The sequence below is a fragment of the Fopius arisanus genome, unplaced genomic scaffold, assembly GCF_000806365.1.
Source record: "Fopius arisanus strain USDA-PBARC FA_bdor unplaced genomic scaffold, ASM80636v1 scaffold00032, whole genome shotgun sequence".
In the NCBI taxonomy this organism is placed as follows: Eukaryota; Metazoa; Arthropoda; class Insecta; order Hymenoptera; family Braconidae; genus Fopius; species Fopius arisanus.
The window spans coordinates 1,146,562-1,167,846 of NW_011887771.1; the positions used below are offsets into that span (position 1 = coordinate 1,146,562).

At 37.4% G+C, this 21,285-nt stretch overlaps 1 protein-coding gene across 1 annotated transcript in view; it reads left to right on the forward strand.

The window, feature by feature from the left end:
- The window catches only part of LOC105265857 (uncharacterized), a 28,378-nt gene extending 10,804 nt beyond the window's left edge, over positions 1-17,574 (forward strand). The window contains exons 4-8 of the mRNA XM_011303627.1: positions 8,172-8,278; positions 9,006-9,307; positions 10,031-10,208; positions 11,977-12,146; positions 12,954-17,574. Coding sequence (XP_011301929.1) covers positions 8,172-8,278; positions 9,006-9,307; positions 10,031-10,208; positions 11,977-12,146; positions 12,954-17,258 — 5,062 coding nt within the window. The 3' untranslated portion in view covers positions 17,259-17,574. The remainder of the gene's footprint in view (positions 1-8,171; positions 8,279-9,005; positions 9,308-10,030; positions 10,209-11,976; positions 12,147-12,953) is intronic.
- The last annotated feature ends 3,711 nt before the right edge of the window (positions 17,575-21,285 follow it).

The window sequence follows — 21,285 nt, forward strand, 5'->3', positions numbered from 1 at the left end:
CCGATTTTCATGCTCCCCTGATACTTTCTTGAAAATTTTGAATTTTTCAATTTCAGTGAATACTTCCTGGATTGTCATGTTCTCCTGATACGTTCCCGAAAATTTTGACTTTTCAGATATCAGCAAATACCTTTTCTTTCTTTTAAAATTTCTCTTCATATGCACTTTCTCATTTCTTCCCGAGGATTCAACAAATTCATGTTGCCAATCTCACTCATTATAAATTCGTACCCGCATTTTCTTTTTCCAATCAAAACCAATGTTTAATTGTGCTAAAAACAATAATTTATTTACTCTTGTGCGAAATTCGGTTTTAATTTGTTATATATTTATCTATATTTCTATATTGATCTATGTCATTTATCGGAATTCTAATTGGGCTCTAATTAATTCGTTTTTTGGCGTGCACTTTTGTCTCCAATAGAGATGTGTTTTGATTATTTAGTGGAATTCGTGTTGATAGTTATTGATAATAAAGACAGCAGCATTAACCATAAAATTGACGGTAATTGAATTGGAACCGATTCCGGGGAGAGCCATTTTGCATGTCCTTGGGCTCTTCATCTTCTGATGCTATAAACCGCTGTTTATGTTAATTCGTACTGCGAATTCCATTTCACAAATTTAATTGGATATTAGGGATTTCGGTCGTTCCTTTTCCACAGAGAAAAATATGAAGTAAAAATTACGGAATGATGTGATTTTCCGCAGAAAATTCTCCTAAAAATTACGGAGCAATCGCGAAAAAATGCGTAACAATTCCCCGAAATTTTTCTTCGGTTCCAGAATTACGGAAAATTTACGTTATATTTATTGAATATTTCTCCTTGTTTGTTAGTGCTTTTTCATGGATTTCAGAGGCACCTGGAGGGACTATTGTTTTTGATTTTGGGTTGTATGCTGTGGGGAGAAATAGGAGATGAGAAACAGATTGAGATAGATTTCCATGGGATTTGGAGAGATCTGGCAGCAACAGTCATCAGGTGTCCTTTGTTTCGAGATTTCCCGATTTAATGATCGGATCGGATGACGAGATAATGCTTCTATTATTACTGGGAGATATTCTCATAGCATTTGATGGGCCATGAAGAAAATTCCCACGAAAAACTGTGAATTTCATGATTAATTTATTTTTGTGCAATTTCCTCCCGTGACACCACAAAAAAACAATATAACTTGTTTTTTAATGTAATATTAGAAAATATTTTCTAATATTGTATGATTTTATCATTTTAAGTATTTATATTTTTTTTTATGTTTTAGGGACATTTTAAAAGAAAATTTTCATATTTCAACAGCTTAAATGTGATGTTACGAAAAAAAAAAGAAAATAGTTTTTAAAGTGAATATTAGGAAATACTTTCTAGTATTTAATTACCTCATTATTTTAAGTATTGAATATTTATCTAAAGACATTCCAAGAGAACATGATGTGTTATTCCCGCGGCAGGAGCGGACAAAAAAATTTAAAAAAAATCGGCAAACGCCCTATAAATTTCCCGTCAAAAGCCGCACAACGACAACGACTATCATTACCTCATCATCATTATTCCAGAAAAAACAACAAAATTTCAAATAGTAACAGCACCCTGAAATTTATGTTACCCATATCCCTCGATAAAACATCTCGGAGGATAACAGAACGATCGAACGTCCTTCGGTGTGAAAAAGAAATTGGAAGGCACGGGATAGAACCTGCGAATTACCGTAAATCGTTTCGGAAATGGTGCACCGATTTACAACTTGCAGAACGAAAAGAAAAAAAAAAGTGGAGAAAAAATGAAATAAATATATTCCCTCACCCCGAGTTGTCTCGGACTATTTCTCAAGGCCCGGTTTTATGGTTGAGGCAGTAATAAAGCGTGAGAAAAAACGAATATTACAATCTCTTTAGGGGGTAAAAAAAGATTTTTTTATAATTTTTTTTTATTTTCACCCTCTTCTGTATCGTCCACGCAAACACCTGCACCAGGGGGGTGTTCAACCCCTCATTTCTATTCTGCTTTCATTCACGTGAATTTCCGCGGGCGGGAAATGCCTCTCGCCGCTAATTTTATTTGTCTACGCGCCTCCTCCCGTTTTTCGCAACATTTTTATTTTCCTTTCCTATCACCGCTATTTTTCTTGCCACCCCCTTCACACTTCAAACCTTCCTACCCCCCGGACCATTCCATTTCAGACAATCCAAGTATTTTTCACCGCCTCGTTCGTCATTCTGATTCATTTCATCGTTTATTTGCACTTCATTCTCTTCTCTAGCGCTCCCTTTTTTCTCACTTTTTTTTTTTTATCTCGAAGTTTTACTCTTTACTCTCGTAACAGTTGTATGCATCCTGTAGTTTGCAATACCCGGGGAAAACTGGGGAAACGGCGTCGGTTATTTGCTTCGTCAGGTTTTAATTACGATATTCAAACGTAGGTTGGCTTTTCGTTTGCCTTTTGTGAGGGTAAACACCGGCAAAAGGGATGAAAGAATGGGGAGAATTGGGTTAAAAAATATCGAAAAAAATTCAGGGGCGGGGGGTTTATTGATGTTTAAACTTTTGGTTATCTCGGGGGAGAGGGGAAATCGCCAGTAGGCAGCAGTTTTACATATTTAATTTCCCACATTCTCCAGTTACGGCATTCTTTCTCCTGAAGTTTAATTTCAACGGAAAAAATAAATAGTTTTTTGGGCATTATAATATGGATGATGAATTTAACTGGAGAATTGCGGGAAATATTTTAGGTGGGGTTTGACAAATTTTGATGATTAGAGCTGCGATGAAATTTCACCCCCTTCCGCCCCTTCAAAAATCCCCCCAAGGAGGGGTGACTCTAACAAATGCACCCCGTTTTACCCCTTACCTCGTTTTTTTTCTATTTTAAATATTACCCCATTTTAATTATTATTTCAGTTATTATGCAAATATGTCACACTACTCCAACGATAATCGTGCTTTATTTGTTAATAATTAATTGGCGGGGCACGCGCGTTTTCTCGAAATATGTTTAAATTTTATTTCTTGGTACTTTGTCTACCAAGAATTTGTTTAATTTTATAAGACACCTCTTGAATCCAATTATATTATGATAAATCGTCAACCCAAAAGCGCTAATTCCCTATGAGCATGTGTAACGATGTAGTGAATTGTTAAATAAATAAATATCAGAGTTCTTTTAAAAAATGATAATTTTATTAGCGATTTGCCGAACTCTGGGTTTTGGGGGAAATGATTGGAATTTTTTATGGTTATTTGTAAAAATTATGCAAAAAAGGGATAAACTCGTTTCATGTTACATTGACAATATTTAACAGAGGCATGGGTTTACGTTAGCAGTGGGATTATTCCATACAGGGGGATTATTCACGGTGGGTGCGTGAAACGCAATGCTATCGCGTTTTATCGTTGAGTTTCATGAGTTTCGTATCACGAATATCGTTACCATCCACAGTCAGATACAATCGGTGTACGATACGTTGTATTCACAGTTGTGCCAAGAAACAATGAGAGGTATTTTAATCATGAAATTTATACTTTGGGGTTATGGGGCCACTGCACTACGATGGAATCTCAATTTTTTTATGAATAACCATTGTAATGCAGATTACTCTCTTAATTGGATTGAGTACGTGATAAAAATATGATAAAAATCGCGAATATTTCGTGGGTCATTAAAATTTTATATCATTTAGGAAACACCTGTGCCAGAATCATTATTATTCTGTGAGTGGAGGGGTATCAATTAAATTGGCCAATTGCACCCGAGAATTCAGTTTTTCCAGATACAACGACTCCTCATTTCAACATTTTTAGAATCTGTCGTTTTTTTGAGCATTAGAATAATTCGAAATTCAATCATCTCAGGGGAATTCTGAATAAATTATGAAATTATGAAAATTTAATTAAGATTCATTCTAAATCTGATTTAATGTCACTCTCACAGGAATTGCTGTCATGTTTTATTTAGAATAGAATAACGAATGTATTTTATTTCTGCAGCTGTCATTTCTCCCATTCAAATTTCCCCGTCAAAACGTTCATATCTCTCCCAAATATCTCAAAATTCCACAAACATTCGAAATCTCTCTAAAACGAAAAATAAATAACGTAAAAAAATAAAACAGTATATTCTCCAGGATAAAATGATGGGGGTAAAATTCGGAATTTTCCCAGAATAATTAGTCAATAATGAATTCCCTTTGGGACTAAATTCAAATATTTTCACAACTCCAAACAAATTTTCCAAATTTATATTCCTCTTAATTCGTTATATTCTCTATAAAGTGCCCGTATCGTTCATGCACAAAGCTACTTTAAACTTGAACGCCCGTGAAAACTTTTTGTCTGTCTGGATTCTTTTTTCATTCACTCCTTATCAGAGAGCGTAAAGGTTCGCGAAAAACATTGGCAAAACTCTCCGAAAAGTAAAGAAAACTGTGCACCGAGTAAGTGTTACAAAACGGACTATTTACCCGTTCGTGCTATTAACTCGCCTCTGGAATTTTCAGAGAATCCCATACGATGGTTCACACCGATAATAATAATTAAAGTGTACACCTACGCAATCGTCCACAGAGAACCCGAGCATTTTGCATTAATTCGCATTTCCCTATCTCCTTTCGCTCCCTTGTCCCCCTTGTCCCCCTTGTCCCCCCCCTCCCCCTTTCCACCCCGGGCCCTTTTTTTTTCTCATACTTTTTTATCGTTTGCATTTTTTTTTTCCATTATCGGTTCAATAAAGAACCACCAGCAACTCTAGGTTATTATTATTTCGTAATCGGGTAATTCTCCCGTGAACAGCTTAATAAAAATTAAAAACAACAAAAATATGAGAGGAAATGAACAAGTAGGACAAGTACTCTAGCGTATGAAAAAGGTTGTGAGAATTTTTTTCCGATTCAGTGACAATGCTCTGGGGTAAACCCGATTGTTTACGGTGAGAAAGTTTATAAATTAATTGATCGATAATATAGTATGTGCAGTGTCATTGATTGAGCGATAAAATAATAGACAAATAATATAATACCGTGGGGTAAACCAGAGTGTTCATCTACGCGAAGGAAAAATTGATTGATTGATTAATTATAGATAAATATTGTGCGCGCAATTATCTGGATTTTGAAGTGTGAAATAATTGGGAAATTTTGTTTAGATTTTTCCAGAGTTTTCGCGGAATGGATAAGAATTGAGCATCAGAATATAAATAATTAGTGATTTCTATGTTTTTTTTTTTAATTAATTGAATGAAAGTAAAGAATTAACGGATCGATTTATTTTATTTGTTTTATTTGAGTGTTTATTATTTTATTATTTTTTCCTGATATCAATTTTCTTGAATGTTGATATTGTTTTAATTTAAAAAGAATATTGTAATTCTTCCGAAAAAATGGTAATTCATGCGGTAACGTTAGGAAAAAATTTCTCCAGATCTGGTATGATACCCGATAACTAAACGTCAGGATAAATTTAACTACAAATTTTTCTCGTGCAATTTCACTCGATCCTCGTACTCGTAATGCAATCTTCGTGCATGCAGCATCGACACGAATCCAATCCAATAGATAATATCCACAACACCCTCCCCTCCCCCAAAAACCCCAAAATTCATTATTCAACCAGAATTTCCGTAAAAAACTTATTTTTCCAAAAAAAAGTGCAGAAAAAAGATTTCTGTCATTACAATTATCGATTTATCTCGAAAACCATTGGTTTGATGAAAAACAGAGAAAAGACGTTTTCTCTCCCGAATTTAAGGAGCTAAAAAAAAGTCCTTCATGATTTCCACCTCAACTCAGCAGTTCCAGGGATAACCCGGCAATTAATAAGACATGAGAATGCTTTCTTTAGAAAATTCAATGGAGGGTCGGGAATTAATTATTTAACCCTCATTTTACGGAGGAAAGTTGTTGGAGCAAGTGCACTCGTCATAATAAAAAATTCTGATAAAAATAGCCGTGAAGGTTGGGATAGGTGTGTAGTCCAGTGGTGGTCGTTCATCATCGAAACGCTCTCAACTTTTTGGTGTGGAGCCACGTACATGCTCGCCTGCATCCAACGAACCTGAGTCCCGGAGGCGAATGTCGGGAATAAAGCAGGCACCTCTTTGACCCGGAGGATAAAAAAAAAAACATGCCCAGGAAGGGTTGGAGTGGGTGGAGGGAAAAGGAGAAAACCTGACGGCTACACACCGACCGTATAACACACCCGGTTCGTGTCTGACTGATATTACGAGCAGACCCACGGAATAAGAATCGATTCAACGCCAAGGAGCAATCGGCAATGGGGAGAGAAGAAAACAGAATGGGAGGGCTTGAAAAGAAAAAAAAAAAATGAGGGGCAAGCACCAGTCGAATGCGTTATATTGGCGGTTCGATCATTCTACAAACTCGAAACACGGTATTTTAACATCTAAATGTTTACAGGAGTGCATGGTACAGGTTGTTGGCGGGATTTATACGATACGATACTATTTATCGTTTTTTTTTCTTTTTTCTTTCATACGTGAACCTGTTCACTACGTCGTTAACCCCGAAATCCATTGACATAGTTGACGGCCTCAGAAAGGGGAATGCTCTCTCTGTTTATTGTTTTCACTATCATTTTTTATTATCCAGGGGTGCATCTACATTTTTTATCAATTCATGTTTAATTAAAAAACTTCAATTCAACTAGGGATTAATACAAATTATTCTTTGTTTTTAAATGATAATTATTTGGAGATTTTTACTAGAAATATTGTAATTCTTACAGGATGAAAATTTCTGCAATTTTTAAAATAATTTATTATTATTAATATTGTTTTTTTTTATTTGTTATGAAAAATTCATAGAAATTTGCTATTAATTGTGTGGCTTATGCGCAAAAATCAGGAATTTCTCTCGATTGTTAACAGAATTTCAATGGTTTCCGCATGAATTACGTAATTTAATGTTTATTCAGCACTCCGGATGTTTAAACAATGCCCTTCCCGAGTTATTCATCCAAAATGTTAAGAAATTCGTTCTCACGTATGAAAAGGTTGCGCAAAAAATTCGTGAATAATTTTTCCCCGTGGTTCACGTACCCCGCAAATAATGAATGACAGCCTCACTGCAGGCAAATTACAATGCCACATTACACAGCGAAATTACCCCGCATGAGGGAGTGATTTACTGTACCATCCCTCAGAATTTCAGCTGATTGAAAAATTTACGATGGATAACTCCGTCGTAACTCCTGAATACCACCCGGTGAAAATGCCCAACTCCTCTCGCCTGGCGAATAAATTTTTTATTCCGCATGTTAGAAAAATCCTAGACTCCTTCCATCAATACTCTCATACGTTTAAATTTTCAGAGTGAATTGCAAAAAATGTAGGGACAACTCCCGTCAAATTTTGGGTTTATCCTTTCATTTTTCATGAAAATATTCTCCACAGACTTGAGTAATTTTTAAACATTTACATAATTCTTCAAATAAAATTCTTTCAGTTGTGTTTTAATACTTACTTCATAAAACATTCACTCATATATTTCATTTAATAATTAATTTTCCCAATTTTATTCGATGATTGAGATATTCACGATTAAAATTGAGGGAAATAATTTCATAAATTCGAAATGAATTATGCAAACTGCAAAAAAATTATGCAAACTGTATTTTCCAAAATGTAGAATTTCCATTCAGTTCGATTCGTTAAATTGATCTCGAATGAATTCGACTCGATTGATGACTTGAGTGACTCCAAATGAATAAAAAAATTGCTTATAAAAAAACTTCGATATTAGAATGACCGTAGTTTTACGGAGTGTTCCCGCCATTTATGAAAATAGTAGAATCTGAATTAGATTGACAGTGATTGTCACTCTGACTAGTTGAAGTTTTACACGTGCTGGCGTATGTCCATTGCCAAAGGGTTGATCCGATTTGTCTGGACTATAGGGCCTTCGCAGAGTCGTTCTCGTCGAGTGAAAATTGAGCCATTAACGTCGGAGTAACTCCGTCGGTTTTGCTCATGACGATAATATCGAGCGTAGCTCCAAGTGCCTGCACTTGTAACTCACCCGTCGTGTCCTCAACCCCATCCTCATATCCCCCCACCAGTTCACTTATTTTTCCGCATAGAGCTATATAAAAGTATTGGCAAAGGTAAAAGTGGCTTGGGGGGTAAAAAGTTGATCAGTTTTTAGCTTCTTCTTTTACTTGTAGCTATCTTGAAGTGTATAACGAGAGAGTGAGGGATCTTCTCAAGCCGTCGACAAGCTCAAACGGCCTCAGAGTACGCGAGCATCCTCGATTGGGTCCTTATGTACAGGGTATGTATAAACGTTTCATAAATAAAACGATGGAACAAAATCAAACCTTTTTACCTCGAGATCTTCCACTTTTTTTTTATCGATAGGGAATTGACGATTTTTTCTCGAGATTATTTTTTTCTTTTTGCGGTGTCTGTCACACAGTTTCATGAAAATTCAGAGGAAAATCGGGGAAATTTTGGAGTGAATACCGGGATTTCACCGGTGTAATTTGAAAAACCTGGGATTGCTTCCAATTTCATCAAATAGAAAGGCTTTCAGCGGTAGGATTTTCTTGTGTGCGGAATTGCGCTGTACTTTATTCATTTATCTGAGTTGATTGATAATTAATTATACATCGATGATATTTTTTTTATAAAAATCCTCAATATGTTTATGAGAAATCATCTGAACTTTATTCTCTATTTATTTATCAGTCAATTTATTTTCATTATAAAAGTTGCACTTGTAGCAATAATTATCGATCAGAGAATATGAAAAATGTGAAAGAACAATTATATTAAATACTTTTGACATTGAAACTGATTGTTGGTGGAAAATAGTTTGAAGGATTGAAAAATGAGAAACCTGAGAAAATTGGCGATGAAAAAGTTGAGCCGGCAATATAAATCGGATTTGAAATTTTCATGAAGTTGAAAGGAATCGAGGAAAACATGAAGCCGTTAGTCTCGAAAGTTGTCGTTCTTTTTCTATTGTCCCTGTAAAAACGTGAAAATGGATTTTCCAGGATTAACCCAGCATCAAGTTGAAACCTTGAGTTCGTTGATGTTTCGCGTGGAAGAGGGTACGAAAGCCCGCAAGACAGCTTCAACCCTGCAGAATCCCACCAGCAGCAGGAGTCACGCTCTCCTAACACTTACCCTTGAGCCATTCACCAGTCCAACAGCCAATGCATCCGTAGAACCGTCTAAATCATCAACATCTAGAAACCTGAGACGACCTCACTCCATTCATGGCTGCAAGCTACATTTGGTCGACCTGGCGGGCAGTGAAAATGCCGCTGCTTGTGCTGGAATTAATCGTTTGAAAGTGAGTTCACTGCGTTGACTCAAGAATTCATGAAACATTACGTGCCGCAAGAAATTATGGAATATTTCATTGAATTACAACTCATTCATATTCAATTGAACTTCATTAATAAAATTCCATGAACGAAAAAATTGCGGTCTTCTGAAAATTGTTTCATTTTTTTATTTTTAAATCAATTATTTCGTTAAAATTATGGAAAAACTTGGCGGTCGAAGGAAAAGAAAAATCAGGAGATTCTGGTTATTATTTGATGAAGTAGTAATTTTTTTCTGGATGAGATAACGGGATTTTTTAGTAAAAAAAACAAATAATAGAAATTCAGGTAATTATTTTCCTTAATTCTCCATGATTGGAAATTCAATGGAATTTAATGTCCAATTGTCATGAAGAGATGAAATTCGAACTGTCATTGAAATATCTAAAGATTTTTCAGTGAAAAAATGGCGCTAAATTTATAACTGTGAATAATTTCACGATTTTTTAAATCGATTATTATTTTTACGAATTATTCATAACACTTTAGTTGAAATATGAATTTTATTTGACAGTCAAAAATGATTTCAAAGAAAATTCCAAACGAGTGATTGAGAGATAAAATAAAAATGTTGGAGAATGTTATGAATGAAATGCAGCAGAATGTTCATAACTTCCTCGAAAATGGATTGTGCAATTTTTCCGAGTGATTACCCCTCACCTGACGCCCTTGTAACATTGATTTTCCAGGAAGGTGCTAACATAAATAAGAGCCTCGTTGCACTGGGTAATGTGATTTCTGCACTTGCGGAAAGAGGTAATAGTGGAAATAATCCCGGAAGAAGATTTATACCTTACAGAGACTCAGCACTAACGTGGCTCCTGAAAGACTCACTCGGTGGCAATGCAACCACCATTATGCTGGCAAGTAAGAGCATTTTAATTGCGACATACCTCGCCAACTATCAAAAAAACCCCTCCAGAACTCCATTGAACTTTAAAAAAAGGAACTTTTTATGTGCTACACAGGCTGAGATAATCTTCTTCAAATTGAATGAATTTATTCAACTTGTTTTTTTACCTCATTTGGAGAGGGCATTAAATAACTTCACTAGAATTACTTTTCTTACTCTTAACTTTTCAATTTAACTCCACCCCCTCAAAACATTCTAACTTCTTTAATCGACTTGGCTTTGATTCTTTTATTTTGTAAGAAAAACGGAATAATTCCAAGTTGACGGCTTCATTGACTCGGGCATTTTTACGGAAAATATGACGGCTCTTTTTTTGAGAGACATTTCAATGCCAGGGTTAATTCCAATAAATTCTGCTGCTGGGAAAATACTATTTTATGAAAAATATTAATGAAACTGGTGGATCAATCCAAATTTTCATAAACACAAATGTCAATGAGGATACTTTTCAATACTTTGAATTATTGCGTTTTAATCCGTTCCAAAACCTTGGAAAAGCTGGGATAATATGGACACCCGTTAAAAACGGTTCCATGGTAAATTCTCAATTAAAAAAATCTTATAATTAAATGATTTTGAACCAGGGGCTTTGGCTTTTAGGTAGCCATCGTGATCCGTGAGACATTCGATGACGTCAATTGCTCAATTAAATAAAAGCATGTCCATATTACCCCGCATTCCCCGAATTATATCACTCATGAATCAAAACCTGTCATTTTTAAACACTTTTACAGGCGCCAAATCACAGGACTAATAATCATTAACCAACACAGACCATTTCGGTAAATAGTAGACCGTCAAAAGCAAGAAAAAAAAAATCACGTAGAATTTCTCCATTCACCACGTAATTTAATTCCCCCCCCTTCTGAACCACAGAATAAATTTACTCATTCCCTCTGTATCTGTAGAATTAGAGTAGCTAACAATTTCTGGTATTCAGTATTTCAAACTTGCGTGTAATGCCCTCAAGTACAATTGAAAATTGAAACACGGAAAATTAACGGGTAATACACAGTCGATGATACATAACTCCATATACCGGTATTTTCCATTACTACACCCAGTGGAATATGCACGATGAATTTCCAAAGTCAATTAATATGTAATTGATTCGTGAATAGTTCATTCGTATCAGTGAACGACAATCCACTTGAATATTTACACACCCATTGTATTATAACTGAGCTATCGCGAGGCTATTTGTTGAGCATTGAAGACCCAGCCGGAAGTCTAAATTCATTAAAGTACCAATTAACATCACGTAACTCGTTGAAAATTGCAGGGCGATAAATTTTCAATATTGTCAAAGTCATTGACTAATAACACACTGTTAATTAAAATTCCTATTGTAATAATGTAAATTGCATCACGTTGTTGTTAATGGAACACATCGAATTGGTGTTTTGTATTCAGTGAAAATTAAAGTCAACGTGACAAACATTGGCACATGTTTTTCCCAATTGATTCCAATTTTAATCATAATAAAAGTAAATACGAATGACTAACGGGAACGAATGCTGAATGACACGTCAAAAGAAAATATTAATTAACTTTTTCAATGAAAAAACCATTTGGTAAACCATATCGATTCTGTAAACCTAGATTCGAGTATCAGTTTAACTGAAATGAAATTTGACGAGTAGCTTGAAGGCATATAAATCGAGAGTAGAGCGATATCACAGACATACACGAGTTAAAATCAAATCTGCGAATCAATTTCAGCGATATCGCCAGCGAGTGGAAGCTTCAACGAGACGTCTCACACACTGCGGTTTGCCCAGAGGGCACAGAGTGTTATTAACAGGCCAGTGATAAATGAAGATCCAGTTGCTAAGATAATACGAGAGCTACGGGCAGAGGTTGCGAGATTGAAATCACTACTTTCGGATAAGGTAAAGGCCCATTTTTAGATTCTCTCGAGGCATTCACTCCGCAGAGATTTCAAAATCCTGTAATTAATCAATTCATACAAGGAGAGAAAAATACAGAAAGAAGTACGTGACTAGTCACGTCATTGTCGCCTGAAGAATTATTCGATTTTTTATTATCAAAAATCATGGTAAAAAATAAGAGACGAGTAAATTTTATTATTTCCTCCGGAAAATTTGTAGACGAAACAATTGATTATTTACGTCTTGGAACCCGGGGTTGGAAGAGTAGGCGAACCGAAGAATACGCGAAAAAAGACATTGAGGAGAGGTGCGACTATAACTGGATTCTACTATATTTTTCCTTCCGTGTGATGATGGATTTTATTTGTGCTTTTCGTAATCTCAGTTTTTTCACTTTTTTAAGTTGACTATTATTTTTGACTTTAAGATATATTTTCTCTGTTTAATCTTATGATTTTTTTCGTGAGATAGATTGACAGTCCATTCTTACGGAAAGCAAATTATAACTTCTGAATTCTGAAATCGAGATTGAAAAAATCTTGAATGTTTTTTTTTCTCTCTGTGTGACCTGTAAACTGTTGACTACAATTAGTGAGTGAATGTCCTAATTACACGGATCAATGACAGATTTCAATGGTTTCATCTGTTGGAATGTATTTGAAGATAGGAAAATGTTCCTCTACTCTTCCAACTAGTGAATTGTCTCATAGAATTTTCTAAATCTAGTCTGAGAGATAAAGGGTAGATAGAGAAGTTGATGTACTCCTTACCAATGAATCCACTCCAATCGATCCAATTTGTTTCTAGAACATCGAGCCACATACGGAATTGAAGCAGCTGCCATGCCCCTGTCAACATAACCAGGGTCGTCAGGACTTCGAGACCAGATGCGTATCAACGTCGACGTCGAATTCACCAACGCCCGATTCAGTATCACCCAACGTCAGTCTGACGAGGCGACATAGCACGAGCGATTGCATCACCCCCAAATCAGATACGACTACTCCACCAAAACGTTTTGGATCACTCGAAATAATCGGGAATATCAACGATACTCCACGTGATTTACCCCTGACAAATTACAATTGCGCTAGAATATCACAATTGATTGAAGAGGAAGTAAACGAACCGGTTTTTGTTGATATACCAACATTGGTGGCTGTACTCATCAAGCCAGACGACACTGTACAATCCAATTCCCATCAAATCGAGGAGATTTGCAGTGACGGTGCGCCGGAAGATTCAATTGAAAATGAATTCGGCAGCAGTGTTGTGCCCAAGGCGAGTAAAAATTTGGACACCCAAGCGATTGAAACAGTGAGCCATAAAATCAATACGAATCAACTCGATCATGGACCAAGTTTTCACATTATCGAGAATAGTGTGAATTCTACAACTAGTCAGAAGCCAAGACTCCGTAAACAACAATCGACGGATTCTAATCTCCATGGAATTACATCGGCGTTAGCCGATTCCAGGAGATACGGATCTACGGAGACTTTGGCAAAGAGATCGCAATTACCTGCGATACTTCAAAAGTCCCAAACATCCCAAACGAATGTTGAAAAACGCCTCAATCCGGACAGATCGAAAAAGCTCAATAACATCAAAGAAATTGAGGACAAATCGGACAAGCCACAATGGAGAAATCCTGCTAATAAACACCGAGCTAATTCAATCAGAAAGCCAAGTATTGATATTCTCAAGAGGAGAACGAGTAAGGATAGCAGTTCTAGTAGTTCTAAGGAGGAAGTAAGTAGCACAAAGGAGAGCAAAGGTAGTTTTGCTGAATCTGAACAATTGTCATCAAAGCCACAAACGATAATCCAGCGCGCGAGAAGAGCTGACATAGTTGCTGCGGTTACGGAGAGGCTCTACTCGAGCAGGAAGACCAGTGAAGACAGCAACACGGCGTCTACACCGGCCTCGGACATACGTTCCCCCGAGTCCTCGGAGGTTAAACTAGCTAGTGCAACGAGAATGCGTCTTCAGGAAATATCACGAAAAATGTTGGCCAAAAGACGACGTATCTGTGTGGACACGCAAACTGATTCAGCATCAACCCTTCGACTTAAGGACAAAGGAATTAATGTAAGAGAACCAAAAGTACTTCGTAAAGATGCATCTGTGCTCACTGATCGCCATGAGAATTACGACTTGCTCGAGCCCACCGATAAAGTTGTTCGCCGTGTCAAAGAAATGTCTACATCGACGACAGATGCGCCAGATGTACCACCTGTTTACTTCAAGGATTCAGCTAACATTACGGAACACTGCAGTAATCATTGGGACTCGATGGAGTTGTGCCAGCACGATTCTGGAATTCTTTACGATGATGCTCATTTCGATAGTGCGATTGAGATGACCGAGAGTTCAATGAATACGAATTTGCCAACTGAACCTCCATGCACTGGTGTACAAACGTCCGAAGAAGATAAGAGAACTTGTTGCGATGATAAGCGACATTCAAAGCCACCGCATCCTTGCCAAAAAGAGACCAAGCCCTGTTGTCCACCAAAAATTCATGATGATCATGATCATGGACATGGACATGATCATGGACATGATCACGGAGACCATGAACACAGTCATGAACACAGTCATGAAGATGACGGTCTATATCATGACCATAACCATCATGATCACAGTCACGATCACAGTCACGATCACAGTCACGATCATAAACCAATTGATGCCCACGAGCATGATCATCACGATCGTCACAATCATCATTCCCACCATCCAGTGGTAAAGCCCTGCTGTCCTCCCCAGCTCCACTCACCCCATAAACATAAGGTAGACGATTGTGACAAGAGTGTAATCTCTATAAACCTCCCTGACATGATAAACATCACGATACAATCGCCAACTGTTCTCGAGTCAAAGGTACAAGTGTTCGAAGGTAAAGATTCACGTCAAAGCGATACAAAACGTGACACAGCGTGCCAGACTGATAAAAATCTTGGTCTTGAGATTGGCACACTGACTGATGAAAATTTTATTCGTCCGAGAATGCGGGATTCATCGACGACAACAATGACTAGGCCGAGTGGGAGTCAAACTGATGGACGTACTTTCAGAATAGAAAATATATTTCATGATCCTCGGTGTACTGTGGAAAATGGCTCAACATCGATTGACCTACACCCTGGCATTTCATCCAATTGTTACCAGCCAAACAATTCCATTCTCTTCACCAATTCCATAGGTACATCCTTCGCAGTGGCAAACAGAGATAATGAAAAATTTTATGACTCCGGACTACTGAGTCCAGTGGGTAGACGAAGAAAATCCCTCACTAGCGAGTGGTTCAACAAAACCAGTTGTACGTGGCCAAGTACGTCAAGATGGCGTAGTCAAAGCCCCCTGGGTATTTCGCGACAGTACAATTACTCGAGTATTCCCTCAGACAAATACACATTAGCGTCCAATTATTTTAACAAGCGTGATGGCTGCATTAATTCACTATCATCACGCAATAATTCACATTGTGATACTTATAATGCGAATATGTTTAAGACTGGGAATGAACAAAGGGCCGTAACTAAGCCAGTGGAGACAAAGGTCACAGATAAATTGCCAACGCTGATGTGCCCCAGCGCAGGCGTCACAAATGAGGGTCTGAGGTCGTCCTCCTTCATCGGGATGATAGATCGTAAGGGAGTTTACGAGCAAGAAACTAACTTTTCGGATGACAGCCTGGACCCAAAGGACGAGAGAGTGAGACGTGCCACTGGTCATATAAAAACCAATTCTATCGTAAAGAATGAGACAGAGGATAACGTGAATGATAATCCATGTCCTCCGGACGTTGTTGCACATACAAAAAAGGATGGTACTGATTCACTGCTATACCCGGAGGATATTGCTGATTTCGATGATACGGATATTCAACTGCCGAGAACAAAAGTCAGTGTTTTATCCAACGATTTACCACCACCAGTTCAGCAATTTAAATCAATGATACTGGGTGTACCAATCGTACCATTATTATTAAATACACAACACGATACTCGCGATAATGAAAGACTATTGTCGCATAAATCATCAGGTGATAAAAAACGGGTGTCCTTCGGGGATGCCAATATCATCATTGAACCAGTGACATCACCATTACGTAATTATAGGTTTGCTGAATCATCGGGCTCGATCATGAAATTGAATAGTCCCGAGTCGACAGAGAATAAAATCACCTGGAAACAGTCCCTCCAATCCAATTGCCCAGCGAAATTGAGTGCTCGAAATAAAGCGGACACTGACAAATCAAAAAAATCGACAAATATCATTGAGGAGTGCCTCGACGAGGCCCTTGTCTTCATGCGAAACATAAATTCAATCAACAAGTACATTAGCCCCGGCGATGAGGTGGATGAAAAGCACCAGCTCGATAGAAATTCAACGACGAGGGATGAGAAACTTGAAGTAAGTGCGTGCAGTCCTTACGAAAAATGTCTGAGGAGTATGGAGAGGCTTGAGCAATGTCTCAGCAGAGTCAAGTGTCAGGACGATGCCCTTCAGAGAGAGTACCGCAGTAAAAGAGAGTCTGCTGAAGCTAAACACGATTTAGCTGAATTCAGTCAGGACTCTGGAAAATCTATGAATTCAATGGACGATCTCAGTGTTAAATACAACAACAGTTACAGTGTTGATAGGTACTTTCACAGATGTGTTGATGACACGGATGAAGACAATGAGAGTGCTAATTTTGATCTGAAAACACTGAGTAGATATCGAAGGATCATTGATACCAGTAGAGTTAATCATAAACCAAAGAAGCGTAGTCACTCGTTGTCATCCGCCAGATTGAGTGATTGCGAACTAGATAATTCAAATATTTATCCAAAATTAATTGGCGAAATTGATGAGGAGGCGCTGATTGCTAGGGTAAAGAAATCCCTGCCATCACCGAGATGTACAATCTCAAAGTACGATTCGTCTGATGAAAGTTCAAGCTCTGACGAGGCGCTCGCTGCATTTATGGAGTCTATCGATAAGGTTTCACGATCGAAAGACAAATTTAAATATCCAGCGAGTCCGCGAGTCAAGTTTCTCCAATTACTCAGCGAAAGACGGAGAATTGTTGAGAACAGTCGAAGCACTGGCGCATCTTAATTAATGTTATTATCGATAAGTGAGTGTACGATTGTTTTATTCTCTTCACCTTCTCCCCCTTTGAATCAATTGAATATTCAATATTGACGGAGAAAGGGTATTAATTTTTTACATAGGAAAATAATAATTCTACCGTGAATTTCATAGTGAATCCGTGACCTGCATCAGTCTTCGGAAATGAATTGTATTTTTGTATTCAATCAGAAACTAAACCAAAGAAACTACGACGCGTTACCGATAAATCATATAAATCGTTAATCATTTAAATGTATAACAGTTAAAAAATATATCAACTAATCCACAATGTGTACATAAAATAAAGTCAATATCTCTGCAGCAATGTTTCACTGTTCCTCGTAAACCAAAACTGCCTATAATGGAATAATAGAATCACTCGTGCTTTTGACGTTGAGTGATATCCGTTGATTTGCTCCTTGTCAGATCTATAATTAAAAGCAAATCCCTCCCCCACACCCCGTCGATGGGTGGGGCTCGGTAAATCCGGGCAAACCGCACTTGAACCTGAATAACCGCTCCAACAATTGACTAAGGGGCCTCTTCACCAGAAGAATAAAAAGAGAGAGAGAGAGAGACAGAGAGAGGGAGAGGGAGAGGGAGAAAAAAAGTGAAGCCGTAAAAATAGGTGTAAATTTAATAAACCCGGAGGTTTTTTACGTCCCCTCTATATAAAGAAAGACGATTCTTTATAACGTGAGCCTATCGCCTGGATTTTTCTCTCATGACTCTTATTTACGGATTAGAGTCACGTACATCTCCTCTTCCACCATATCCGAGTGATCCAGCACATCGCACCCTTATACCCTTTACAACCACACCCTTGGCACATTCGGCACCCTTCGCCACCCCGCCCAGTATCTTCAACCCTCGCTGCCGGCATTTCCCCTACATTTATACAACATAGGTATGGATCCCACAGGTATGTTGGCACGGTCGCTTGGCTGCCACCGTATCTCCAATGCTCCCCCAGGGCCGGCATCTCTCTGTAGACCTTTAACTTTTTCCGGTAATCGGGTCGCGTCTCACTGCTCTCCAAGTATCGCTGTAAAAAATCGTATTTAGTGGGGAATAGTTACAGCAACTTTCAGCAAATCTTCAGCCTCGGGGATCGTTCTATTGGTCAGGCTCAAATTAATGGACAAACTTCTATTTCGTCGACATGATCTAATTACAACGGGGAAAAAAATTACTCCGGTCGAGGATTCATTTACTCGATTTATTTATTATTATTGTGTTATTATTATTATTATTGTCATTATTATTACTTTATTTGCAAGTGGAAAATTTTATCTTTATACTCTCAAAATCAGATTTTATTGTCGCAATTTGGTAAATGAAAGGCCAAAATGGCTGACATGGTTTTGTTGTATTCCTAGAATTGATGATTCGTGCTTATTTCGCCATTGGAATTGATGTACTGTATATTTGTTATATACTGCGGGAAAGAGGGTGTTTCATTTTTATGTAATTGTCATTCCCCTCCGAGATCTAATCACCAACATGTCATAAGGTGTGACCTTTCATTTTATCCTAAAATTGGAATTGTTCATACAGTTTTGTGGTCGTAATTAATATCCCCGTTAAACCAAATGAACGCAATAAAATCTAGGGGATTCTGGTGATAATTATCTGGAGGACTTAGTCGAAATTTTTTGGAAAGAAATAATTTGGAGGAATGAATAGTTATCTCAAGTAAATTGATCCTTGAATTTTTTTTTCTCGGTAACACTGACAACGTTTTCTTTATCTGACGAATAAAACCGTTATCACCTGCTCTGACGGCTTATGATTGCAGATCAGAGGTGGATCCCTGAAATTTTCTCTCCGATTCTTTCGGAGAAATCCGGGAACAGCGAGTGTTTACTGGAGGTGAATGGGAATTGAAGATTGAATTGGAAATTTTGGTTTGCTTTTCCTTTCACAAGTCGAGTGCAGTACGAAAGGGCCATTTACGATCGATACAGAACTCGTTTCTGTGTGTCAACAAATTATCGGTGAAATGACAATAGCTGTTACGGAAACACGTGAATTTGAAAATGTCTGCTTCATTTCAAAGTCGATATCGAGAAAATGAAACATACTCTCCTTTGTTCTCGGTGAAAATGTCTTCAAATTAGAGGGAAAGCGAAATTTTGCAACGAATCTGATAACAATTCTCGTGATTTTGAATTGAATTGTCAATAAGAAGTGAATTGCTATTTTTTCACATTTTATGTGCTCTATATCCGTCGCTCATATCTCCCCGTGAAAGTTGCAATATTCAAGATATATTTCCTACATAAAAGAAGTACCTCACACGTGGCGTATCCATCATAAAAAAATTCCCGTGCAATTGACATAATTACGACAATAATTTGCCATATAATTCAAAATTCAGATTCAGGAAATTATTTCGCGAAATTCAATCCATTGATAATTAAATTGGATTTGATCTTTTGAAACCTCAAAAATCATTACAAACGAAAGACATTTCTCTTACTTTTATTTTTGAACACCTGATTTTTCCATTGTTAATTGAAAATTAATTGAAATTAGAACTTGAAAATTTAGTCGACAGTGCGACAGGAATTGCAATCAATTAGCAAATTGATTTTTTATAATGGAAAGATCAAAATAGCTGAAAAAATACTAATTAACCTCATTAAAATAATTATTCGTAACGAACCAATACAAGATCCTTCTCCTGAAAATACATTAATAAAAAATTTTTCAGCTTGAATAAAAAAAGCACTGTTGATAACTGAACTCAATGCATTCGCTATGTACTTTAATTACCACCAAAAAACGCTCGATGGAGAATATATTAAACATATACATCCTCACAGATTGGATTTATCGATTTTTTTTTTTGTGTACCCCGATATGACAACAGCCGCGTTCCAAGCGTCGATAGTAAATTTTCTAAAAATGCATGCACCTTGAATTTTGAAATGTGACGCACATGGAAATAAGAGGGGAGTGATCTCGGAGTAGAAATTTCGCATCCTCGATGGGCGATATTATCCGAATTCAGTGTACTTTGGCTGTACGTGCATACAAGAGTGGTCGTATAACCGGGTATAGTACGTGGACTGGGTCCAACCCACGGATAAAACAGAAAATGGCTCGTGAATACGTATTCCGTCGAATGCTCGAAGCGTTAGGTATACCGAAGCCCATTGAATTCCCGTATACCTGTATACAAGAGTATATATGTGCCATCAAATCACACGCTTTAGCCGTTCACCTCCGCGTGTGGCATTTGGGGTACGTATGTAACGTATAACTGCCTAGAACTGTCGGTACGGTTATGCCAATATGATTGGGTTTTTGCGTAAACCCATGGGTTGTTCCATAAACTCACACTTTACGAGTCTGATTACGACCCTCTTCACTCCACCCCTCAAAGCCCCTTTCAAATCTCAATATGAATACACATATGCACGTGCTCCATACGCCTGAGATGCTCGTAAATGAATTGTATAGCCATATCCCCAGATGCAACTTTTTTTTTTTTTTTTTATTCTTCCCAACAATTTTTCAGTGTCATTCTAGCTCACGGCACTTCTACGGGGGAGATACTCCGGAGGCCGTAAAATATTTTAGATTTTTTATCGCCAATAAACTCTGCTCAAATCGATACCGGAGAGAGAGACACTAGAGAGAGAAAAAAAAACCCACTTTCAAATAGTTTTTGTGGCATTCGAAATATCGTTTCCCTTTATTACCCCCTCATGTCGCATATGGGGTAATTCACCTCTGTACTGTACGGTTTTTGCGCTCTTTTTCATTATTGTCCACTCTTTTCCACTCTTTTGCACTCTTTTGCACTCTTTTGCACTCTTTTGCACTCGCAATTATTATCACGCATTTATCAAAAGCTACTGTTATCCTTGGATATTTTTTTTTGGGGGAGGAGACCACTTCTGAGTCTTTTTAAGCTTTCAGGCTATTTTTTAGTTGACCCTCTTCTTATTTTGGCGTCATACCGAGACCTCCCACTCCTCTCTGCAGTTTTACCTCAGTTTCT